At 34.3% G+C, this 26,772-nt stretch overlaps 2 protein-coding genes across 7 annotated transcripts; both read left to right on the top strand.

Moving 5' to 3' along the window:
• The first annotated feature begins 1,475 nt into the window (after nt 1–1,475).
• On the top strand, nt 1,476–10,179 carry LOC105420987 (cytochrome c oxidase subunit 5C-like). The gene is made up of 2 exons (XM_011626741.3): nt 1,476–1,559; nt 9,758–10,179. Exon 2 carries the CDS (start codon nt 9,783–9,785, stop codon nt 9,972–9,974), a length of 192 nt encoding a protein of 63 aa, XP_011625043.1. The 5' UTR covers nt 1,476–1,559; nt 9,758–9,782; the 3' UTR covers nt 9,975–10,179.
• A 9,798-nt stretch (nt 10,180–19,977) lies between these two features.
• LOC18423012 (uncharacterized protein At3g17950) lies at nt 19,978–24,141 on the top strand. 6 transcript variants are annotated; one of them, XM_020668774.2, is made up of 5 exons: nt 19,978–20,070; nt 21,903–21,978; nt 22,070–22,110; nt 22,218–22,367; nt 23,217–24,141. In XM_020668774.2, exons 3-5 carry the CDS (start codon nt 22,099–22,101, stop codon nt 23,718–23,720), a joined length of 666 nt encoding a protein of 221 aa, XP_020524433.1. In that variant the 5' UTR covers nt 19,978–20,070; nt 21,903–21,978; nt 22,070–22,098; the 3' UTR covers nt 23,721–24,141. The 6 variants fall into 6 exon arrangements, with proteins under 6 accessions (XP_020524433.1, XP_006827625.1, XP_020524444.1 ...); XM_006827562.4 differs by lacking the exon at nt 19,978–20,070 and adding an exon at nt 20,263–20,384; XM_020668785.2 differs by lacking the exon at nt 19,978–20,070 and adding an exon at nt 20,333–20,496.
• Nucleotides 24,142–26,772: the final 2,631 nt, after the last annotated feature.

Raw genomic sequence — 26,772 nt, 5'->3', positions numbered from 1 at the left:
AAGTTAAAATGGATAGTGAAGAAAGGAATTCAAAAAAATAATATTTATCTTTTTAGAAGAAGAAAAATTCGAAATATAGATAATTGTTATGGTTGAGATTTCGAACCCTAAAAATTTAGATGGATAATACATCTTTGAGATATCTTTTGAGTGTGTAGAGTCACCCTTGTGCAAACTGATACCCTTTTGGGTTTGTTTTTTTGTTATTTATTTATTTATTTATTTATATATTTTGGGCAATTTTTAACGAGAGATTCGTAGAAGCCCAAATTTTTAGATTAATTGGAATTGTAGATCAAATAAAAAATTGATGCAATCGTAATGGTTAATTCTCGATGAGGTTTCTATTAAGCTTAGGTTTTATAAAAACAAAATAAAGCCTCACCTAAAATCTTCGTCTAGAAAGACAATAGAAATCTCCATGACATCAATTCTAATACCGACAATGAAATTTAAAATTAAAAAAAGATAAAGATATTGAAAATCTATGAACATTTATTTTAGGGCAAAGTAGGTAGTCTAGAAAAATAATTACAATATACACTATTTTATAGCTTGAAAGTTTATATAAGTGCTAGGCTCTAAACAATCAAGTTAAAGCGTACATCAAAAATTTCATCAGAAGAGGTTGTTTTGATACCCAAATATCTTCATATTGATCATTTATTGATCTACGCTCTTTTTTTAGCTTGAAATTTTATAAGAGAAATGATCCTATAGGACCCTCCCCCACCCATGTGTATACAACCCCAAAGTATTTCCATTAAATTTGGTATGGATCTATAGAAAAGTCAAATCCGACACCCATGTGCTAACTTTTTTAGAGATCCATACCAACTTTAATGGTGATCTTTTGGGATCTTATACACATGAGTAGAAAAAGGTTCTATAGGAAGGGTCTTATAAGATCGTTACTCATTTTATTATTAGAGATGAAAATATATTGCAAGGCTATCACAAGGATTTTCAATATTGAAACCGCAGTTCTCAAGGGTACGCTTTATTTTGATTGTCTATAGAACCGCACCTATAAAAAATTGATGCAAGATTGTTAAATTCTTAAGTTTGTATAAGGCCCAGGTTTTATGAAAACAAAATAAAGCCTCACCTAAAATCCTCCTATAAATTACTTTCGGCTCTATAAATAAATTGCTCTAAAATCAATTTCCATAATGGCACCAACATATCTTAAAACTAAAAAATTACAATATTGAAATCCGATGAACACTTATTTTTAGGATAAAATAAAAGGTTTTGATAATTTATTACAGTATATAATGAAATCCTGACAACCGTAATGTTCCAGCCAAGATAAACGATTTTCCAATATTTGAGAGTCGCAATTTTCGATTAGTTACTAGGTGAGGCTTTACTTATTTTGATAGGGCTGCAGCCCTATCAAACCATTTTCCTTCTTTTAATCTGCAAATACTTCTCCCTCTTAAAAACCCTTTCTTCAACATTGAAGAAGGGTTGGAAGCTCTTGAGTAACAACCCCAAATCGTCCAAGAAAACCGATTCTCACGTTTTCTCTCTCTTCTCTGAATTCCATTTCTGAGGTATGCAGAAAACTTCATATTATTTTTTGCTCCATTTTTTTATGCTTTTTTTGCCATAATTCTCTCTCTTGCAAGCCCTCTAGTTGTATGTATATTGAAAGCGATCCTCGTCCTGTGAAATTTTTCCCTTTTTTTTGAACAATTTTTTGTTGGGCTTGGGTTTTAGATAACATATTTCCTATTTTTTATTTCCTTAAATTAGTTGCTCGAGTATTTTACTTACAGTCTACCGATGATTTGTTTGCTATCATGCTTTTTTTGTTTTTTTGGATTTGTTTAATAAATCTATTTTTTTGTTTTGTTTTTTGCAAGCAAAAACAGAGAATCTCCATCCCTTTTAAGCTCCCTAGATAAATCGTTTAATCTCCTTTTCTATAAATTTTATTTCTTTTTTTTATGTATTTTTTTGTTTGTTACTATGCTGTACCCTTTTTGGATGAAACATTTCTTCTACTTTTTTTTTTTTTGATGAATCTATTTGAGGAAAAGTTGTATGCACCATATTTAATGCCGGGATCTACCATCTGTTCTCATGATGTCTGGTGTAGATGAACCGCAATTATTTCCAGTGCCGGTGATATTTTTATTTATGCTATATTTTTTATTTTCTTGATGAAGGTGACTATATTAAGCCATATTCTTTTATGCTAGAGAACACTTGTTTTGGGTAGATTGTAAATTGAATGTGATTCTAACAAATAAAAGGGGGGTCATGGCTATCTATTGTCGAAACCGAGTGAGGAGATGGATTTTAGTTTTAGGTGTAGCTGACAACTCTTTGTAGTAGTGAGATAAGTTTTAGTTTCTCTGTTGAGATGGATTTTAATTTTGGGCGCAGCTGACAACTCTTTGTAGTAGTGAGATAAGTTTTGGTTTCTCTGTTCCCAAACTGAAATATCCAAAATTATTAAAACTATGGATAAACTGTGTGTACTGATCTCCTTTTCCTGTACTTTTTATTCTATTTTTTTTGGAGATGTTTCTCTGTTCGGATTGGATTTCTCATTATATTTCACCCCTTGTTTATGAGGTGTCCAAACATACATTTTATATACTTTGGAACAAAGATTATTTGGTCGTTCCTGTTTGTTTCTAGGATGAAATGTTCCATTTTTATCATGAATCAATAAAAAATGGTTTTCTTTGTTCCGTTTTTCAACATGCTTGATAGGTTTAGGTGAATAGAAACAGGATTTGTATTTTTCAGCAGAGGCAAAAACCTCTTATGATCTGTTATTAGAAGTTCAATAAGTTATTAGAAGTTTCTTGTTTTGTATAGTTAAAACCCGTTAAGATCTGTTATAAATTGGGGTTTAGAGGATTTTTTTATTTACTGCAATCCTAGGATCTGCAAACTGGTGACCCAAATAGGTGATTGCATAACTTGGGTTACGCCCATAAAACAGGTTTTGCAAAACTTTTGTTATCGTAATCAATATATGAACCAAAACATGGGTTTGCATATGCAGGGAGCCAAATGAACCATAAGAAAATTGAATTTCTGTATGAAGATCTGATGACAGGATATATGAAAGTTCATATGTTTAAATCTCTCTGCACTTAGGAGGGAGCCCCAGTTGATAATTGTCAACTTCTTGTGGTTGGGTCGGTTGTTTAAGATCCGCAAGAACTGGGTTGGTGATACCAAAGTTTAAATGCCTACTAACTGACTTGGAATAAGTTTAAAACATGGAACAGGGCAGGGCTGGGACCGGATGACTCGGTCGAGTCCTAAGTTTAATCCAGTTCATCTTAAAAAAGCCACATTTTTCCAGATAATATTTGCTCATTTTTTGAAGCTCGGACAGAGTTGTACCAGACTTAGACAAACTCGATCATGATTAGGATCAGATGAGTCTCAGTCATTTGGAATTGGCAGGGTGCTGGTTCCAAGAGTTTTGGGCAACTTGCCAAGTTTTTAAACATTGTTTATAATGGATGTCAAGGGCTTCCCTTGAATGATCATTTTTATGTCTGAGTGATTGATTGCCACTAATCATCAAAAGAATGCGAAATTTGCAGATGAACTTTAAAACTAATTTGTGATCTTGACTTTAAGGTGCTGCAGCTTGACTCCTAGAATTTTGTTTGCACTAACTGTTGACCTTGGATATTAGCAATCACTAGGGAAATGTGGCGGTGCGTTCTCTAACTACCTGTTACATGGGTTTACTTTTCGTTGAATTGACAGAGGCCTCCCACGGTTTGTGTCCTACTTCCCAGTTTTATGTTTCTCCTGTATGTTTCATCTGTGTCATGAAGGTGCGTTATAGCTGGTTGCCCATTTGTTTACCTTGGAAACCATCCGTCCTCCAATGCCAGTGCATCTGCCTCCAATACTAGAGCTCTTATTGAACCTTCAAATAGAGTCTATGTTTGATATCCTTTTCTTTGGTTTTGGTCTTTTGGATTCTTTCTAGAACTGTCATGAACAGTGGTTATATGCATGAATGGTTTTCTTTGTGCTACCCGTAATTTGTAAATAGTTGAAAGTTGAATTAATGAATAATAGTGCATCTGTCGGGTATTGTTTAGTTGCATTTTTTAGTTGAAGTTAGAGAAAATATCCGACAAACCACCATGTGTATAGTATGATTCAATTGCTTGAGGATTTTGTAGTGCTCTTAGGTTGTTTTGTCAGGAAGCAAAATGCAACTCCCTTTGTGAATTGTTCGAAAATAACTTAGGGACCCAGTAAATATGGTTGATTTGTAGGTAGTTGCGGATCAGGTCCTGGACCTCACACTCATGAAGAAATCTTAACTTTGCTTTTGTCAACACTGCATGATTCATGACCTGGTTTGTGCTTCATGGTTTCCAGTTTGCACCTTGAAATCTGAAACCAATTTCAGATCTGGCTTTATTTGATAATGAGATCATGAGCGGTTGCATTTTGGGTATTGCGAGTTATGCGACTATTATTTCTACTTTATCTTTTTTGGTTAGTTACTATGCTTTTTGTTTTAGTGGTACGGTATTTTTATGCTTCTGTTTGTGTATATCTTTTCATGAGATGCACGCAAGGGCTTATTGATGCTTCCCAGTAGTGGAAAAGAACTTATGGCATGTGGGAGTGTGTATTAGAGGATTGTTGACACTTGACAGTAATTTCGAGCATGTAGGGAATCACAACAATTTCATCAATCATAGGGATCAAAGTTTATACCTTGGATTTGGTTGATGCCTTGACATAGCCTCTAGTTTATTTCACAGGCAAGACTTCGGCAGAGCTCAAGAGAATTGGAGGCTGAGTCTTTCCTAGAAATAGAAGAAGAAATTGAGGCAGGTGTGGTTTCTTATGACTTGAATGGAGACTTGGTGGGGTGCCACTCCAAGTGTTTCCTCAAATTAGAGGAAGGGATTGAGACAGGCTTAGTTTCCTATGACTTGGCTTGAGACTTATCAGGGTGGTACTCCAAGTGGACTTGGCAAGTCTGTGTCGACTCTGCGATTTTTAAAACAAAATTTGGTTAGAGAGCTTATGGCATGTGGGAGTGTGTATTAGAGGATTGTTGACAGTAAGTTGGAGCATGTAGGGAATCCCAATGATTTCAACAATCAGAGGGAACAAAGTTTTGTACCCCGGACTTGGCTCAGGACTTGACATAGCCCTGAGTTTAGTTGACTGGCCTCAAGACTTTGGCAGAGCCCAAGAGAATTGAAGGCTGAGTCTTTCCTAGAAACAGAAGAAGAGGCGTAAGAAACTCGGCTGGAGACTTGTTGGGGTGCCACTCTGAGTGGACTCAGCAAGTCTGTGTCGACTCTGTGATCTTTAAAACGCAAGTCTGTGTCGACTCTGTGATCTTTAAAACAAAAATTGAAAGGTATCCATATATTTTTGAGAAAAAATGCCCCATTTTAGATTAGTAAAGGCCCAAACTACCCTTGGTATAGGAGCAGAGTTGCATTATACTGTGCTTTGTACTAGTTGGACAAAGTCGCAACTTTTCTTTCATAGTTCAATTGAAATATTCACACTTCTGGTATGATTAATGTGGAGATGAGTCTTTGTGCCTGAAGAAATGGTGTATGTCATTAGTATTTCATGGAAGGCTGAGAAATTTGGCAAGGATAAAAAGAGTAAGAAAAACATGAGACCAGACGACCTGCATACTTGGTCAAGAAAGTGGTAAAGTTTGTATCTTTTGCAAACGGCTTGAGTCTGCATGTGTCCAATGCCACTCGTGGGTTGTGCTATCTGCAGTCAGTGTTGAACCTTATGGCACCACATGGACATTGAAGATGAGGGTTGCGGTGAAGTGGATTGAACCTCAAGGAGCAAGAAGAAAAAGTGTTACCCGTAAAACAGAAAACATAGAGATGCCAGCAATTTGGAGTTGATTTTGTGAATATTGAATCAAGAAGAAATTACATGACAGCTTTTGTTTCTAGTTTTTTACTCAGTATATATTTCTTAGGGGTTGACCCATTTGTGTAGAGAACTTGAAAGTTTTGTTCTTAGTAAGGAGCACATTCGTTTTTGTAGTTCTAAGGGAATTGGAAGTGACATCATGACTCCATTAATAACAGTCATGGTATCTCATGGGTGCTGCTTGCAGTAAGTTGTGTCTAGCATGTTCAATATTTAAAACCACCCCAATTGAGGAATTTATGGGTCTGATTAACCTTCCTTGGTTGGTATTTTTTGTTGAATATACATTAATGCAAGTGTTCCACTATATTTCGTTTGTGTATTTGTTGTTTCTGCATGTTTTAAATATAAGGCTATGTTATTCCATTGTAAAGATGGGTCTTTCTATATATCATACGAGTATAGGTCTATTTTAGCCAATATGATTTCTTTTTTATTTTGTTTGGAGAGCCAGTAATATTTAGTCTGTGACTCATTTTGTCCCATCCATGGTGGGTCAGTTTTAAGGCTTAGAATGTTCGTTGACATAATTGGGGCATTTTGGATAGACTTCATCATCACCATCATCATCAGAGCTTTATCCCAACTATTTGGGGTTGGTTACATCCTATTCCGCTATTCTGCTCTATCAAGGGCCATACCGCCAGTCAAACCATAAGTCACTATATCTCTTCTCACTACTTCCATCCATATCCTTTTGGGCCTCCTTGCCCTTTTAGAGCCTTCCAATTGCACTAAATTGCCCCCCCTAACTAGTTTAGTACTAGGTCTCAATATTTTGTAACGACTTGATACCTTAAATGTGCCTATTGGTATTGCAAGGTTGTCTAGATAGCGAAGTTGTGAAGCCATTTAGCCAAACTAGCTTAAGAATGCTTCAAATCAAGGAATGGTGAATTGTTAAGAAAGAAAGAAACTAGTTACAAGCATGGTTGTGTTATTTACTTCAACCATGTTGTACTAATTTTGGGTTAGTTACGGTCCACAGAAGGGAGTAAAGCTAGCATATTTATTTATTTTTTATTTTTTTGTGGGCTCTGGTCACCTTGCAGATGGATATGGTAAAACTAGGGTTCTGTTATGCTATGATCGTAGGTATTGTGGGTAGGTGCTCTCTTCTTGGATTGGGTTCACAGTCTCCAACTGGGTGGGATACTTTGATTCTTTATGAAAAGAAGCAAAAGTTTTCTATTTGTTTCCCCTGAAAAAGATGAAATGCAGACAGTCTGTGAGGTGAGGATAGCGAGTCAAAATATTTTGACAGTGAGATTAATTTCATGATATTTTCAGAAACTCCTTTGTTCAATTTTTGTCGCTTGTTCCAGTGATTGTGGAATAGTACATGTGGCACTGTCATGATATGTGAGGAGTTGATGTGAGAGGACTACATTTCAATTAGGCTTGTAACTTCTATAGATACTGTGAGTTTCTTGATGACTCACTTGAATGGCCAAAGGATACATTTGTTAGTTGTTGAGTACTTAGTTGTGGGTACTTGCAGTTGATTGGATTTAGGAAGCATAACTAACACTCCCTGGTCGATACCTAGGTGTTTTGTTGGGAAATTATTGCTTCGATGACTCTCTACTTCGCTCCACGAACTTGGAAGGTTGACTGACCATTTGGGATTGGAAGGTGTAGATGGACTTTAATATGTTTATTTTCTTAATTCAGAATAGTTGAATTTAAGGCAAACTCAGTCACCTGTTATACTCGTCCACATGGGTCACTAGAGTGGTAAAAATGTGGGAAACCTGAGCAATTAAAAAAGACAGAAAAAAGAACCTGGTATATCTGGCCCTTTAGGTAGTCTCGTCGGTAGTGTTTTATTTACCCCAGATTTTTGACATACATATTATTATGGATTCCTAGTCGTGTAACACTCTTCTTGCAGATCTATCTATGTAGTTGTATAGCATGTATGGCATACTATAATGTTTAAACTTTCGCTAATTGTAGATTAGTGTGTTTTATTGCTCTAGCACTTTACATTTGTTTTGGTTAAGTGATGCCTGTTTGTGTAAATTGGTTTAGAATACAAAGGATTGGTTTAGAATACAAAGGTGATAGAATGGGGGCTTTTGGTGGCAACTGTATCACATATTGGTGCATCTTGTGAAATATAAGTAACGGGCACTCTGGGGGAGATCTGTTATATCTTAAGTCTAACAACAGGTGCAGGTTACTGCCCAGGAAATGTCCAATGCAAATGTGTGAAAACTTGTTGTTTTGATCTGAATCAAAACGAATGTGTTATTTAAGTTTTGACTTTTGACACTGGAAGAAAAAGAAGTCAGAACTTAGTATCCCTTTGATTCTTCATCAAAAATTTAATATTCCTTTGTTCCATTTGTACGCCGAGAAAGGAAATTTTTTTCGCCCCGTTGTAGAGAAAAAGGGTCTAATGTCATGCATATGTGTTACTTGATTGCATCTTCTCTAAGGCTAGTAAGAGGAGAAAACCAGTGTGGTTTATTTTGTTTGCAATGTTACAATGCACGGAATGGACTAGTTGGCTCGACCAGTTTGGACTTTAACTGGACCCTGTGCCCTCTGTGAATCTGGAGATGTTATCTTAGTGGGTACACATTTGATTGCACTCATAAAAAAGTTTATGCATAGATACATAGAGTGTAATTTATATGACAATGATCTTCCACAGGACTCAGCAGTGGAACCGAACCAGCAAGTTTTCGAGCCCAATTCCACATTTTTGGCCTTCTGATTTTCTGGCTTGTTTGTTTTTCGTTATTTTGTTTTGGTTTTTTGGTTTTTTTTTTTTTTAATTTATTTTTAGGTTTCTTTCTCTATGTATAGAGTGCTATTCCCGAGCACCATTTTTGTTACATGATCTCAAAGGCTGGGCCTTTTGTGGGGGTTCACATCATGCGTCATAATTTTTTGGTATAGTAATATAAGATATCTTCGACAATTAAAAAAAAAAAAAAATTGCAGAAAACTTAAACAAGTGCCCATGGTGACTTAGATCTTGACTGTTTCCTACATTTGTCTTTATATTTTATTTTTCTGTGGATATTTTGTGGTGCTTGAGACTTTGAGATGCTAAAAGCTTTGGCTTTTAGTGCTTCTGTTGAACAAACTTGAGAGAATAACTCGTGTATTTCCTTTTTTCTTTTGCAATGTCTGATATTATTTCCTTTTTCTTTTCCAATTGATTGACATGCTGATGATTATTGCTCTAGAAAGTTTATCCCATTATAAATACACGGATTATATAATTGATGGAGCTTTGGCAACATTTTCTTTTTTTTTATCTTGATCAAAGTGTCACGATATTGTTAAGCATGTATATATCGTGTGTTCATTCCTTCTTTGATAAACATGCTGATATATTATTAAAGTGTACATTATTTTAAGGGTAAAGTCTTTGGCACGTTCCTATTAAAAGGTGTGCCCTTCGAAAAATCCATCGTAGAGATGGATTAGGATCTGAAACACACTAAGTAGCTCTAGATGCATAACCTCTGAAGATCCATGATTTTGCAGCTAAAAAATTAGTTTAGATATGATATGTGAAGAATTAAATATGATTGGTCTAAAAAGAAATTTTAAAATAGTCTTCTTATCTCTTTCTTTTTTTTTTTCTTTTTTTTTTTTTAAGGTTCAAAAGTCATTTTTTTTCCAGATTTATAATTGCAATAGTCAAGATTGTTGACCTCTGAAAATTTAGATCCAAAATACATCTTTAAGTTGGTTTGTTGGAAGGAGACCACATTGGAATTGGGATGCACCAAAACCCCATCATTGTTTTAAATAAAATGCTCACTCTGCAGTTTAGTAATTGATAAGGACTGTTGTTTTTCAGAGAAGAGGGCCGTTGACTGGTAAGGATGCCTGCCCACAGTATAGGTCACGTGGTCTACAAAGGACCGAGCATCGTGAAGGAGATTTGCTATGGGCTTACTCTTGGCCTCTTTGCTGGAGGTCTTTGGAAGATGCATCACTGGAATGAACAGAGGAAAACCAAGGAGTTCTATGATTTGCTTGAGAAGGGCGAGATCGGTGTTGTGGTAGAGGAGTGAAAGGGGTGATTTCTTTGTTTATGATATTACACGAAGAAAGAGAAACTTTAATAAAAAGCTTTGTGCTATATGATGCTTTCCAATGTTGGGTTTGGTTAGTGAACTGTAACTTTTCTCATTGGGACCTGGAGACAAAACTCTAATTCCCTGTAACATTCCCTATTCTGGTTTTTGTTATATGCCTACTTTAGGTTGCCTTTTTTTACATTGGAAAGGGGTTAGGGTGGAGGCCTCATGGTTGACATACCCCGCAAGTTTTTTAATAGGTTGGATTCTGAGTTGATGTTTCGGTTTTTCTGGTGTGGCGTATCGAATCTGAGCCTTTGATTGTTAGATGAATCTGTGTTGGAATGTTTGGGGTGCCATTGGGCATTAGGCCCGTTTTGATTTTTCTGGCACCATGATAGGAAAAAAATTGCATGAAAACATAATTTTTTAGTTCATGGGAAGGATACAAATTTTCTCTATTTTGGGCTTTAGATGTTTCGGCCTTGATATTCCGTCCTAGATTTTGGATCCAAACAGTAGAAATGTGTCCTAGATTTGGATCCAAACAGTAGAAATGTGAAATGTCCCTAGCAAAACACTATCAAAAATATTTTTCCAGAATCCAAGTAGGCTCTCAGGGGCATTTGAGTAGGACGAAATCAAGAATCTTAAATTTTCATACTCCAAATTTGATTGACAAGGGGTAGCAAATCTTGGATTTTGAAAATCCATGGATGGCATCTTTCTTGGTGTGCCCATGGAAAATACTTGGTCCGCCGATTGGTAGATCGCAATAGTTTTTGCTCTTCCCCTTTTCGTGCTTTAGAGAAATTTGTATTCTGCATGTATTTTTTATTTTTTAGGAAAGGGGCTGGTTCGTGGTGGTAGCACCCCTGTATCTAGTTACCATTGTGGTTTTCAATCTTGTTGACACAACTTATTGACACCTTGAAAAAATTTTGAGTCCCTGTCTGTATGAAAAAACAAGTAGGGACTTGTGTTTACCACTGAATTAAGCAAAAAGAACAAAAAACTCCACACGCAATTCTCATGAATCCTGAAAAGAAGTTCGTGAAAAAAAAACCTGAATAATAATTTATCAGAGGAAAAATGAAGTGAATATAGTGGCCAACTCTTTTAGGAAAGAAAATAGGTGACTTTGTTTGAGTCAAATCTAGTGGACTTCATCATCATCAGATAAACAATTTCGAAAAATAAAACTTGATCTTGAGTTCATAAAGGGGTAGACCTAGCTGCACATCAAATAGACAAACCTCATTGTGTTCGATAGAATGTCTCAAGTATGGGGCAAAACAGAAGCCCCTAGTGCCCCAAAATGGAAGAGAGCATACCACTGCAAAGATTTGTCTAGGGCAAACAAAATGTTTTCCCAGTTTCTTTTGGGTATTTGAACTAAAGGAATGAAACTTGATATGTAGGACCGTTGATCAACTACATTATGATAATTTAGTATAGGGATTGTATACAATGATACCATTTACCTCTATTGTTTCCAAGTGGAAAAAAGGTACTCAGACTTTTTAAATGACAGCAATTGCAATTTTATAATCTCCTATGTGGAAAGAGCTGGGCCATCAGTCAATAATAGGATTAGATAACCCCTAACATTCAATCTACTAAAATAAAGGGTTAGGCTGTGGTGGTAGTACCCCCGTACCTAGTTACCACGTTGTGATTTTCAATTTTGCTAATACCACCCATTAACACTTTAAAAAGCTAACTCCCTAAGCTATGCAAAAAAACGGGGGCGTGTCTTCACCATTGAATTATGATAAATAAAAAAAATAAAATAAAATAAACAATTTGAATTCAATGCACCAAAACTAAGGAAAAAACACTACCATGAAACATCGATGGGCATATAGTATGTTTTGCATATTCAATTCCAATATAATAGAACATACTTGAAATTCAATATAATATAATAGAGTATAGCCTTTACAACTAGAGAAAACTATGGTGGGGTTGGATGACTTAAAGGTATAGAAGAAAATAGATTGTTTTTTGTGTTCCCTTTAGGCAAAAAAGAAAGATAATGATAAAGAGAAAAAGGGCTTGACCTAGGGCTAACGAGCCACACATAATTGAGCATATTTTTTTATATCACCTTCAACATGTGCCATTGGGTCTTTTTGTTTCCAGATGGGCCAAGCTAGAGAATTGGATCCAGGAATCAGGCTTGGGCTTGAGAGGTTAGCAACTGCCGTTTAGCAATGCCGCATCTCAAGTTTGATTACTAATTGAACTACTCAGGAAAAAAGAAAAATTTAAATGATCCAATGAGCCATTCACAAATGGAATACAATGTGTTAGCCAAAATATGATACTTGTTCTCAATATTGGATTCAGAACCAATACATCGGATAATTGATTGGTGTGTGGTACAATGCAAAAATTTAATTTACTAAAAAATTGTTCAAAACTGATGTTTATTGGTTGTCTTTAATTGGTTGAACATGCTAAAGAAAAGCAATTTTTCTTGCATATTCTTTAGCATAGTGTGGGAAATCATGACTAGGCCATGGGGCTTGCATTAAGTTACTTGGAGGCCAAAAAGTGTTAAAAAATAAAAAATACAAAAAATCTGAAAAATAAGAAAATATTTTAAAAAGTAAAATCAAACAAAATACATTTAAGTGAAGTTAAAAAAATAGTGAAAAGGTATATTATGAAAAAAATCAATTTGTCATGGGGGTGTTTTAGAAATAAACCTAAAAAAGGGAAAATGTAAAAAAAAGTATTCATGGCCAAAACACTTTCCAATCTTTACCAAAACATTTGAAAATGTGTCAAAATAATAGAAAACATCATCATTATTGTTTTTTCCAACTAATTGGGGTAGGCTATACAGATCCTATCATTCATACCCTCAGTGAGGTCATAAATCCCTATATCTTTTCTTACTACTTCCATCCATGTTCTTTTGGGCTTACCTCTTATTTTTCTTGAACCTTCCACTTGAACTAACATGCACATCCTAATCGGCGTTGTATTGAGTCTGCTGTACATGTGGTCAGCCCACCTAAATCTACTATCTCTCATCTTATCTTCTATTCGTGCCTTACTTAAATTTTTTCAATTAATTTCAAACTCTATCACCTCTTGTCTCGCCGTTTCAAAATAATAAAAATTATAAAATATAAAAAATAATATCATACATAAAAGGAAAAAAAAAAGTAGTTCAATTGATTCGACCGGTAGTTAGACTAATTTTCACCGACTAGACCATTGATTAGGTCCGCGGCCACTCTGGTTCTAAAAGTGCTGCATCTAACCGTCCACTCTTAGAGTTGGTGGGTTGGCCGATATTCAATTGGTGTCGGACTCTCATTGCATGATCTAGACCAACCACGTGAATGGATTCCATTCAACTTTTTGTACTTCCCTTAGAAGGCAACGAAAAGTCTTCTACATTGTTGCATAGTGGTTTGAAATTCTCTGCCCCTTCCTTGCATTTGTAAAACCTTAAAAAAAGGAAGGGTATTTTGGTTATATAATTTGTACTCTTTTTGGGATAGGTATGTAAAACTCATTATGGATTTTTTTGTTTTGTTTTATTTACTTTTGGGTAATGCAGCGGGGAAGACATTTTTTTATCTGTGTTTTTTTTCAATAGTTTAGGACTTCGTTTTTTTAGAATGTTAGTGCGGTGACAACAGTAAGAATGAAAACCACAACATGATTAAGTAGTGGGGGTGCTATTACCACGACCCCAATCCCTTTTCCAATGTATAGATAGAGGTAAAATTGTATTTTGTAAAGAGAGAATCTAATTGAAGTAAAAGCCCATGCACCATTTAGAAAGGGGGCTTCTTGAGACACAAAGCAAACATGGATATCAATTTTTATGTCTTGTGAAGGCAGCAAAAGAAATATAGAGAGAATAGGCTAGGTTCAGTGATACCCAAATGTCTGTTTTCCTCAAAACATTAAAGGCAATATGGAAATAAGAAAAAGGGATTTTTTTGGGGAGTGAAAAAAACAAACTAGTGAGTCAAAGGAAGGCATAATACTTACCTTTCTTGAGTCACCATTTTTCTCCAAGATAGAGATGTATTTCCAATAGAGAGGGATATGACCTCCAAGAGAGAAGAGGTTTTTCCTTGGAGTTTTGAGTTGGTAGTTTTCACTTCTAAAGAGAGTCCCATGATGGCTCTCAAGGTTCTTTTTCTAGTAGCGGTGTAGTGATGATGAAATATGAAGATCAATGGTGTTCTTCAGCTGGGAGATCAATAAGGTTTTTAATCAATATTTAGATAGAGGTATTTTGTAACCCAAAACTGTAATCTTTACGATGATAGTGAGTTTCTACTTATCGAGACCATAGATATAGCCCTACAGGGTGAACTATGTAAATCGTGTATTGTTGTGGTAATTCTTTTATGTTTGTTTTATGGACAATTGTTTCATGTGGTGGGGACCGTATTTTTACATTTGCGGTCCCCAAGGTATAAAGCATCCATCTTAAAGATTGATGTAAATAGATGATCCATCTAAACATAATTGGAACGAACTGTCCAAATGTTTCTTATAGAATTATTATTTTAATTTTTAAAATTTATTTATTTTTTCATATTCGTAATCCTCATGTTAGAGATTATATGTCCTTAAAAATTAAGTCCAAAAATCTATCTCAAAAATAGATTTTTAATAGGGGACTCATTTCTACATGGACTCATAGAAACCAGTTCCTTATTTTATTTCTCGCACTTCTTTTATTGTTGTATACAACAATTTTGCATCTAACCAACTATGTACGCGATCTTAAGTGGTATCCTTGTGTTTGGTGTTCCTAGTTCCGGAAGAGAGGGATTCATGAGAACTTTATATTCAGAAATAGAGCACAAAGTTTGTATGGGGATTCGGGTGAAAAAAAATGATGAATGACGAAGTTAGATATATGCAAAATTTGAGGTGGAGAAATCTAAAAACAAAATGTTTATGAAAAATTCACAATAGAGATAAGAGAGAAGAAATCAAAGAATCTATGAGTGAAGGTCGACAAGGCAATTCTGGTAATTTTGTTAGTAAATAATGTATTTGACCGTGTACCCTCTCTGGGAAAACCCCCATATTTATACAACATTTTTAATATAGCTTTTATTCGGTGAATAGTTCTTCCTCCACAACAATAGCTTGGAAGACAACCGAAGAGGTAAAGTCTAATAAAACATCCAATTATTCAATTCTTAATTTTTTTGGGTGCCCATTATTCCTTAAAATTGACTAGAGTACCAAGCTAGACTCAATATAAAAAAAAATGTATTTTATCGTGGTTACGGAGCTAGACTCAATATAAAAAAAAAATGTATTTGATCGTGGTTATGGAGATGCTGTTAAGGGTTACAGGTTGTGGGATCCTCTGTCCGCTGACAATTTCTTTGAGCAGGAAAGGTTTCTTTATAAGTCTTCCATGTTGAAATTGAGCAAGGGGATTGCAGCAAATGGGAGATGGCAAATGAAGAAGATGAGGCACTGAAATTCAAAAGAGTGACTTCACTGGCTCGAAAGCCTACGTGCGCACAAACTTCATAAGTCAAAAAGGATCGAGAAAAACCATAAGGGCTTGTTGCCTGTACAACTTCTTCTTTAGTCACTGAAAGTTGGGAAGCTAGCAAATTATAGACAGAAAGTAACTGGGATTGATGCTAGAGCAGAATACATGACAGTCATTGAAGCGATAAAGGAAGTTATAGGGTTGCAGATCTTGTGAGTTAGCTTGGGTTAATACTAGATCAAAACAAGGTATATTATGATCTCCAATGTGCATTATGTTTGGCAAAAAACCTAGTTTTTACCATGCAAGGATCAAAGATATGAATGGGGTATCATTTAATTAGGAAGGTCACTGAAGAAGCCATAATTTCATTTGCTAAAGTTGATACCAAGAAGATGATGCTGACTTCAATTACTCGGTTCGGGCTTGAGACTCGGCCCTAACTTGAGTCGAGTTACTTGTGGTCTAAGTGGACTTGCCCAAGTTACTAAACAATTTGCAAACTAGTACAAAAAAAATTTGTTAAAAATATCAAAAAACAGTACAAAAACTAAGAAGTCAAACAATATTAAAGTCTACAAAATATAGGAAAAACTACGTAGAATATGGATTATGGGAAAATCCGATTTGTTGCTTGTAACAAAACATAAAAGTAAAAAAAAACAAAAAATAAAATAGAGCAAAAATTCACAAATCATTATAAAAAGCATAAAGGTATAGAGAACCCTCCAATTTCTGCATATTACTTGTTAACCCCTTTTAGCGCCTTTTTGAATCTTTTCTTTTGCCCTCACGACATATATCGATAATCCAATGTTATAAAGCCCGTTGATGATTTTGGATTTTCAATATACATAACCATCTTTGAATTTTTGAAAAGTAAATTTGTTAGGTTAAAAAAAAAAACTAAAGGATTTCGGATTATGAAAATCCAAAGTCATTTTGATTTTGGATTTTTAATATCCAAAGCCACTTTGGGTTTTAAAAAAAGAAATGCATTCTTTTGTACCAGATATGTGGTTGGTTGTTTATTTCTTTTGTGTTTATTTCTTCTTTTTTGTTTTTGTGGATTGTTTTCGTTTATATATATATATATATATATAACTTCATGATTAGGATTAGAATTTTATAAAGAGCAAAAATATGAAAAAAAGAGGAAAAGCCACTAATGTTTGAGAAAAAAATGGGTTTCACCAAAAAGACAACATACTAGTTGAAAATCAATTCTCTCTCTATTTAGGAAGAAAAAAAATACATAGAACAATTTCTCAGGGACTAGTGAATTTAATCATCTTCTATCACGAAGATAGCTTCTGTAAAGAAGTGAACAACGTAAATTTGATGTTGTTTTTGTATGTGGTTCGATCTTTTTTTCTTTTAATTTTAATTTTATATTTTAAATTTGTAATATGACTCGAAAAATACTAATTAATAATCTATAATGATTAGATTTGTCTTGCTTTCGCCTTGAAGTGGAGTAGACCTTTTTTATTTTTTATTTTTGGGTAAAGTCAGTGTATAGTTTTTAAACACAGCCCTATCGTAAGGAACCTGCCACATCGAAGGATAAATGGCGGACTTTTGTAGGATAAATCTCTGCCTCTCGAGCTGGAGTGGTGAATTTTGTAACATGTAATGGGACAAAATCATAAATCATAGAAATAATGTAGAGAGAGACGAATACCCTATCTCTAAGTGCACATTATTTTCTTAACAGACGGCAATGTGTGCAGAGGAAGACAAACAACCCTCTCTCTCTCACCTCCAAAGCTTTTTCCGTCGTGTTAGGAAAGGGGTTAGGTCGTGGTGGTAGCACCCCTAACCATGTTAGGAAAGGAGCTAGGTCGCGTGTTAGGAAAGGGGTTAGATCGTGGTGGTAGCACCCCTTACCATGTTAGGAAAGGGGTTAGGTCATGATGATAGCACCCCATACCAAGTTTACACGTTGTGGTTTTCAATTCTATTTACACCACCAACTGATATTTTAAAAAAATAAAAATAAAAAAATAAAAATAAAAATAAAAATAAAAAAATTTCACGTTGTGATTGTTAATCCTACCGACACCACCAATTGACATCTTAAAAAATAAAATTAATAAAAAACAAAAAAGAGGTTACATGAAAAAACGGGTATGGACGTGTTTCCTACACTGAATCACCTTTAAAAAAAAAAAAAAAAAACTCCAAAGCCTTCGCATGCCTTCTCAACAGGTTACGACCAAAAAGCATGCTACTTTCGCTCCCCTAAAACTAGGGTTTAAAAATACGGTATTGTACCTAAGTTGAGGGAGTGATACTCGATGAGAATCAGTGATTTGTTATTCAAATTAACATGCATATACAATAATTGTATAAAATGAATTAAAACAAGAGGAATAGAGACTCAAGGCTATATAGTTAGGGTTCTATCTTGGTTAGGAGACGCCTTAGTCTTTATTTTCAATTTTATATTTCCAATACGACTTAAGTATTATTTTTTTCATATTTTTAAACATCAAAACAGTTTCTTTCAAGGGATTGTGGATGTGCATCTCCTAGATTTTAAGGTGTCAACCCTATATAAACTTTTGTAATGAACGAGTCAAAATTCGAACTTCTCCAACCTAGTCTTGGAGAAGTGCCATGATCTAGGAACATGGTTAAAGGCTTTATGCCATCCTTATTTAGAGAGTAAAATTTTAAGGCAGTTAAATTTAAGATATTATCAAATCTATACCATTCAAATAAAATAGATGGTCTAGATCATGATAACCTTATTTATATATGTGAGGTTTTAACCATATATAAATTATTTTTTCCAATAATTTTTTTTTTTTTTGGGTGAATACTCCTAAGTCCTTGCATTTGTGGTTTCTTAAGCTTTGGGTAATTTAGTAAAAAGTCCTAAAACAAATGGTAAAATCTAAGGAAATTATCATAGATATACTTTAATTTAAGTTTAATTGGAAAAAAATTCCAAATTTTTGTTTGTCTCGTCTACACTTTTTTTTTTTACCAAAATTACTTTCACGTATTGCCGTAATAATTAGTGCAAGTCATACGGTACTTTAAGTACAATAATACTTAGAGAATTTTATATGGTATTTTAAGTACCGTAATACTGAGGCCATTTTATATGGTACTTTAAGTATCATAAACTTACACTGACTTTTATACGGCGTTTTAAGTACTCATAAACACTAACCCATCTTATATGGCAAATCCTTTTTATATTTATCTATTTCATCACTAATTTCTTTTTTTGATCTATTTTTTCTCTCTGTTTATATTTATCTACTTCATCTCTAATTCTTTTTATATTTATCTATTCTTTCTCTCTCATTCTTTTTCATATCTATCTATTTTTTTCACTCTCTCATTCTCTTTTATCTCTTATTTCTCTCTCTACAATCTTACCCTACGAGTCAATTTGGACACGACCAAATATCCCAGTTAGAGAGAGAAAGAAGAGATAAATATTAAAAAGAATAAAAGAGAAAAATAAGAGATAAACATAAAAAACTAGAGATGAAAAAGATAAATATAATAAGGAGAAATGATTTACGGCATTTTAAGTGACGTATAACCTGGGTTAGTTTTTACGGTACTTAAAATGCCATAAAATTGGTTTTAGTTTTTAAAATGCTGTAAAATTGGTTTTAGTTTTTATGGCTTCACGGTCATAGCCATAGTAGTTTTACGGTACTTAAAGAACCGTAATGCTAATTGAAGTTACTACGGTATTTTAAATACCGTATAAAATGGTACCTATTAAAGTATTACGGTATTTTAATTACCGTAATACTCCTTCAACTTATTATAGTATTTAAATTATCGTAATATTTTTTATGATAAAAAGACTACCGTGAAGGTTATTTTTGTCCAAAAAAATCCGAAAATTGTAAGAAAGGGTGTAGGTGAGGTTTTGAAAAATTGAAGGCTTTTTTTTTCTGATTATAATAAAATATAGGTATATTAACGATAATTTTCCTAAAATCTACTGTATGACAAAGAGCCGTTGGACAATTGGAAAATGGTACGGCAACAACTCTATCAAAATAAGTAAATCCACACTCATAACTCATCAAAATTATACTTCAAGCATTGTGAAAACTTTTATATCGCTCATCTTGGCTTGGACATTTTAGTTGTGAAAAAAAAAAGGATTTTAAGCTCAAAAGTAAGTTTATATTGTAACAAATCATCTAGACTGTCTATTTTACCCTAAAAATAAGTATTTATAGATCCGTAAGATTTATATATCTTTTAAGTTTCAAATGTTATTATCAGTATTAAAAATTGATTTTAGAGCTACAGTAGAATTTTTTATCATGAAAGTCCTTTTGAGAAGAGGCTTTATTTTGTTTCCATGAACCCGTGGTAGAAACCTCATCCACAAATTTTGCTACTCTTCCCCCTCAAAGGGCAAGTGCAAGCTTGATATTTTCCAATAAATGAGGGGCTATTAGTTGTTTTCTCTCGAAGTGTTTATAATTTTTCAGCGCTCAAATGATTTTTGTCCTGTAAATTTACTCTCCCTTCTGAAACTCTGGCGTCGGCTCACAAAAAGACACTATTTTCCCCCTGTTTTTGAAGCATTTTTATCGCTAGGTTAGTAACTTTCAATTAATCAAAGTTCACATTTTTACAGTTTTAATCTTAAAGTTATCTCTGACATGAACGCTGTTTTTTTTTTTTTTTTTTTTTTTGTAACTCGGGTTTTTTTTGTTGATTGTTCCTGATCTCTCTCTCAGTAAAAATATTGTTTTTCACCATGGATATGGTTAATTGTACCTTCCAGATATCTCTTTCTGTCTGCCACTTATCTTTCTCTCTCTAAAGTCGCTATAAGTATCTTGTTTATGGAAATTTATTGAGATGGGTCTGTTTTCTCTGTGATTTACTGCGACATTCATGAGATATAGGTGATGCTCTTTAATGGGTTCTTGGCCCTAAAGCTATATGAAAAAGACTATGTATCCATTTTATTTTCTTCCTGTTAATGCTTGGAAATTTGGAATCATTTTAGCCTCTCAGGTGAAAATTGGGTTTTTGGCCATTTCTTGCATTGCATCTTCTTTTACTCTTTACTATTCTTTTTGAATGTTTATCTTCTTTTACTCTTTTGATGGGCTTCCATTTGGGTTTTGAGGGAAATGAGGCTGCTATAATTAACTGAAGTTTCTCTCTCTCCTACTCGTTTCTTTTCTCTCTTTGGTTAATTTGGAGACTCTTAAGGTACATTTAGTAGATTTTTGCTGCTTCAATGTGCTGGTTTTCTCTCTTGGTTTCTTTCTGAGGTTTGAGGGAAATGTGGCTAGATCCCGCATAAGGGATAGTTTAACTGATCTCTCTCTTTCTCTCTGAACTTTCTCTTTGGAGGTTGTGGGAGAGTGAGCATGTCTCTAAGTTTAGGCCATGTCGAGTTCTAGCAGAAATTTTTGTGGGTTTCTCCCTACCATTTTGGGTCTTCAGTGGGATGGATTTTCTTCTTGACCCCGTTTCATTAGTGTTTTTTTTTTAGTTGGTCTTTTTTTGGGTATTTTTGAAGAAAAATACTATCTATTTTTAATGTGCTCGATAGACTGCTCCAATTGGTTAGTGGTCTCTATTTGGTTGATCTCTGCTAGATTTAGTCAAGTTGCTAGCTATATGTTCTAGTTCAATGAATCCCACATTCGAATCCACGGATTCTTTTATGGGGGTTTTCATTGTTTTATATTCCTGTTTTGTGTTTGGTCATGATGACTTGCTTCCTCTTGGTTCTAAATGGGGCTTTTAAAGGATGTAAAACTAGATTGTTTGGATTTCTAGGTTTTAGAAACTAGATTGTTTGGATTTCTAGGTTTTAGACTATTAGTGATGAGTATAAGTTAGCTTTTCTTTAGTGCTCTTCTTCTTCACTCTCTGTTTTCTTTCTTTGGCATGATCTTTAGATCTTGAGTTGATGTTTTGAATAAGAATTCCTGTTTTTTAATGTGGCCGATGAACCGCTCAAAAATGTTTCGTTGCCTAAAGTACTTGGAGGAAGTTTTACTATATTTAGTGGGACATTTTGATTTCGCTCATCTGTTTCCTGCTATTCAGAATCTTCAGTGGGTTTTTAGTGTAGACTCTTTTCTTCATACTTCAATTTTATTTTGTTGGGAAATTCATGCTCTAATTCAACAGGATCACTAATCTCAGCTGAGCAAACTTCATTTTACACTTGTTCCCTTCTTCTTCTTTTCTTTCTCGGAGTACTATTCTTTTTTGTGCAGAGCTTATTTTGTTTTTCATTGCGCAGACTGATAAATTCTCTGTGTTTTTAATTTCATTTGTTTATTCGTATGCTGTCTCTACATCTTTCTCTCCCTCTCAATTCTTTGAGTGTTAATGTCAATTTTAGAAGAATCTGTAAATCTGCTCTGCATATTGAAAGCTGAATGATGTTTCTTCTGCAGGATCGATTTGAACTCATTTAAAATTTCTCAACCATTTTGAAAGGTTCTTCTCAGATCTGCAGCAGTTTCTCAAAAGGTCTATCTTCATACCCATTTGAAATTATTTGCAGGTTCATGAGTTTTTTACTTCAAATATTTATGGAATTTTTTCTCTACTGATTGAGTAGGATTTGATGAACTCAGTAAGGCCAAACAAATGGCGCAGCAGGTATTTTTAATGTTCCCCTTCATGGAATTGTGCTGAATTTAGTGGATTCACTAATTTTGTCCAAATTAAATGCTCTTCTCTTCTTTTCTTTTTTTTTTTTTTTTCAGGAAGGTGGATGGCCTCTTGGTTTACAGCCATTACATGTGAGAGTGAACCTCATGGAAAACCATGTATTGACAGAGCCCAGAGCCTTTAATACCTTAATAGCCGTATCTCCCAGTTTCTCTTCCCAATCTTCATCGGATCTCGACACTGTGGCAAGTTCTCTCTCTCTATATATAATGAATGAAATCATTTAATGTTTTTTGCACTGTTTTGTATGAAGTTATGTTGAATACTCTCTCTTGGTTGTTGATAAAAAGTGAGATAACCACACAGTTCCAGCCAGAAATTATGTTAAAAAACCGTGCACTCGTCATTTGATTGCAATTTCATTAGTTCTTCAAAGTTTGATTTAATTGTATCTGTATCTTTCAGGAATTAATCTTTTCTAGGCTTCTTTCTCTAATTGTTAGATTATAATGATATTTTTGGGTGTTGATGCCAAAAGTCATGTTGTTATAACATGAGTCTCTTTCAGATGTGGACCACTAGTAGCTGTTTCTTTTGGACCATCATTTTCATTTCAGTGTTGCTCAATAGATAGTTGAAAATGAGATGTTTCTACTCTTCCTCTGAATAACATGTCAAAATCAACCTCAGTTTCTACATTTTCATGTGATTTAGGCCGAATGTCTTCTCTGTCTTATGTGTGTTCAGAGAGAGTGTGAGGAAGAGAGAAGGAATGAGAGTGGGATGCAATTGCGAGAGAGATGTCTGTTATACGTTGTATGTATATATTTCAGAACTTATGTAGATACAGAGAGAAATCTATCATCTGTCTTATATGAATATACATATGTAGGTTGGTATGGGTTTTTTGTTTTTGTTTTTGTGGGGTGTTGGGGGAGAGAGAGAGAGAGAGAGAGAGAGAGAGAGAGAGAGAGAGAGTTTTACTGGTGTTTTGACCCATGCCTTAAATCCTACCTTTAGTTTCTGTTGCTAGACAATAAACATTAAACTCCAGATTCGTTATCAGTTGCTTTCTCCACAAATATTTGTTTCAGTCTACTGGGTCTTTCTTTTACGACAAGAGCGTCACTCTCGGGAACCTCATTGGCCTTCAACAAGAATTAGGGGCCTCAAATGGAAGAACCAACACAAGAGACCTCAATCAAACCAGGCAAAACCATAAGAATCAGAGCTCCAAATCATGGTGTTGCCTCTATACAAGAGCTGATGCTCAGAGCATCGAACCCAATTCAACTCCCTCATTGGGTCAATTTCTCGAAGTAGAGAGAAGGGCAGCGGCCCATAACAAGAGGGAGAAACTGTACATCAATTTTATGTACGAGGACCTCACAGCTTCTAACACCATTTTTGAGACTAACCCTCTTTTCTCAGAAGGCCGGGTTGTTCCCCCTCAATCCATGAACTCTCAAGGGAATCCACCTTCTGTGTTACAACCAGATTGGTTACTCTCTCATGACAGGCTTGAAAGAAATACATTTGGGTCGAGGGTTCCGACCCTTCTCTCTAGCATTTGTGGGCGTACAAGTATCAAAGCCTAGTAGTTCTTGTAAAGTATTCTTTTGCTTCCTACTACTATTACCATAACGATGGAGATTTGGGTTTTGGTGTCATTGTGTGTGTGCTCTTGGTTTTGGAGTTGGAAATTTTAAAGTGCACTTTTCCCTCAAAAAAAGAAAAAATCAAAGTGAGCTTGGATTCAGTTCCTCCTTTGTCAGCCCTATTGTGTTATCTGATCTTTTTTTGAGCATGTAACATAATAATGTTTTGTGGGTCTCCAGGCTTTTTGCTTGAAATCTTGATCTGATTTTTAAAGTTTTGTTGGGAATTCAGATCATAGAATGGGCTGTATACATCCCCCCAAACTTCTTTGTATATGTAACTTTGATCACTATGTGACTTTATACTGGTCATGGTTGTACTCATTCATTTTAATAGTAAGTTTCACAAAAGGTCTGAAAACTTCTTTTTTCAATGGATTGAGGACTAAGAACCATTCGAAACCCATGCAACTATACTTCCACCCTCGAAAAATAGATGGGTGAAGCTCCTAAAATAGCGTAATTTTGAGTGATCTTCGATCTATTGAAATGATCAGTCCGAATGAACTGTTGAGATGATATTCAAGATGGAATATTATTAAGGCTTGAATTTTATTATTATTATTATTTTTTTCGAACTGTTGAGAGGATGGATGCGCAAATTTTTGAATCCCTAATCATCAGGAATATAAAGACACCTTTTCATTTGAGGTGAGAGCCTCACCAATTAATTTTCCTTGACTAAATGCATTATAATTGTCATGGTCTTCCCATATACCATCTCTTGAAATTATGATATTTGCCTTGCAAAGATTTGACCTAGGGATTCAAATCATTATTACTAATTTTTGCTGGTAGGGTGGAGGTTACTTTAAGGTTGTTAAGAAAAGGGACCCACAATCTTTTCTGTCATTTGAAAGCAGAATTTAGTAGTTGGGGAATGTAGGCCATAGCTCTAAGCTTTGGATCCCATGTTATTTAATCCCCACCTAAGAAGGAAAACAACAAGAAAATTCCACTCTCTTTCTAGGAAAGGAAACCAACCTGAAGAAAATTCTCTCTCTCTCTCACCAATTGAGAGAAAAGAGAGAGAATTTTTGTAAAAATCGTGTTTTAAATTGAGATTTTTTCTCTCTCTCACTCACCAATTGAGGGTTGGTGAGAGAGGGAGGGCATGAGGCTTATAGAAGAGAGAGATGATTGAGTGAAGAAGATTCATTTCTAGAAAACCCAAATGATTTCCTAATCTGATAGGAGCATGCTATCCATTTGCTCTCAGGTAAAACCCAAACTAGAAGTATTTTCAAGCCCCTATATTTGGGGGATGCAACCTCTTGAACCTTAAGATCTAACTTCTAAAAGAAAGGAGAGTCCAAAAAAACCAAAAAAACAAAAAAATTCAAATACACTCTGTATGTTTCCCAAAAAATAATGTCATGAGATTGAGTGGAGACCATCCAATTGTCCTACAATAAGATCAAAGAATTTAAAAACCCAAATTTGATTTATTTTATTTTTTCAAAAAAAACAATTCTATAGTGATCCCCAGGTGGATCTCAATATTTCAGATAAGAAACCTTCTCTGATGTAGCTCTTTTGCCCAAGAGAGTTGGTGTAAATGCTCATGTTGGAGCATGCAATAAGAATAAACTTTTCCTATTGTTTGAAGATCTTTTTGTCAAAACTTAGGTAAAAACAGAGATGACAGAAAAATTCTCCTCTAATTTAAGCATTAATCGTTGAAAATCATTAGATATGTTTTATTTGTAAAGGAAAATATATTGGAAATTAATTTCAAGGACCCAAACTTGCCCTTAAGCTTTCTACATCGCATCCATGCTACTTTCCTATGTATGGTTTTTCACATGAGGGGAGGATGAGGTTGTGCATTGTTAAAAAAAAAAAAAAACAAGGATTTTTTGAAGATCTTTTTGAAAAATTCATACTTCTTAACAGATTTCAAAAAATTTGAGATTTTTTGAAAAAATAGTGTTTTAAATGGGAACTTACTAATTATGGTTGTGATAGAGTGTTTTGGGGAGCTGATGCCTCAACATAACATCCACCGTCCATTCTCGCCGTTAACATATATGGAAAAATTAAAATATCTTGCCTCGACCTATAAGCCCATCCGTTGCCAATCGTGCAGTTATTTAGCGTTGGCAACGGGTCGGGAGCAGAACTTGGACCCAAAAATATCATGGGACCCCCAACAGGACTTGATTTGACCCAACCCAAAAAAACAAATTAAATATATTAATGTTATGTTAAATATATACATATATTATTTAAAGGGTGCGGTTTGTATATAGCCGAGGCCCTTAGAGCCCACCTTCAAATAGTGTTGACAAATATGATTTCAATACTGAAAATCTTTGTGATAGCCTAAAATTATATTTTCATTTCTAATTACAAAATTTAAAGTTTCAAAATTAGTGAAGATCAAGTAGATCTATGAAAATTTGAAAATTGACCGTCTAAAAATGCATTACAAGTTGCACTATTTCTAAAACTTGAAATCCAATTTTTTTTCTTATGTCCATGCATCTTGATGTCGAGATGATCAATTTGATGATATTTGGGCATCAAAATAACCTCTTCTAGTGAAAGTAGGAGGTTGGCTTGACTTTGATTGTTTAGAGCCTGGGCTCTATATAAACTTTTTCCTTATTTAAATATTATAACTAAAAATATATAGTTACATTTATCTAAATATTAATATATTTTTACATTTATTTAAATATAATTTTATAACTAAAGGAAAAAGTTTATATAAGGTTGTAACCTTAAATATAGGATTGTATATGTGCCTCAAAAATGCATCTAAAAACGTTGTTTTAATGTTGAAAAATCCTCTAATTGATCATCTCAACATTGAAATGTATGAATATTATATATATATATATATATATATATATATATATATATATATATATATATATATATATATATATATATATATATATATATATAGTCCCAAAGATAGTGCATCTTGAAAAACATTTTCTGGACCATCTATTTTCAAGATTTTCATATGTTTATAGATCTACTT

The sequence above is a fragment of the Amborella trichopoda genome, chromosome 7, assembly GCF_054954075.1.
Source record: "Amborella trichopoda isolate Santa Cruz 75 chromosome 7, AtrichopodaSantaCruz75HAP2 v2.0, whole genome shotgun sequence".
Lineage (NCBI taxonomy): Eukaryota > Viridiplantae > Streptophyta > Magnoliopsida > Amborellales > Amborellaceae > Amborella > Amborella trichopoda.
The sequence above is the reverse complement of the archived record's forward strand: the minus strand, read 5'-3'. Positions and strand labels throughout refer to the sequence as shown.

Coding starts and splice junctions, on each gene's coding strand:
- LOC18423012 (XM_020668774.2), top strand. Junction 22,368..23,216: donor CATCGGATCTCGACACTGTG/GCAAGTTCTCTC, acceptor TATTTGTTTCAG/TCTACTGGGTCTTTCTTTTA.
- LOC105420987 (XM_011626741.3), top strand. CDS start 9,783: ATGCCTGCCCACAGTATAGGTCACGTGGTCTACAAAGGACCGAGCATC.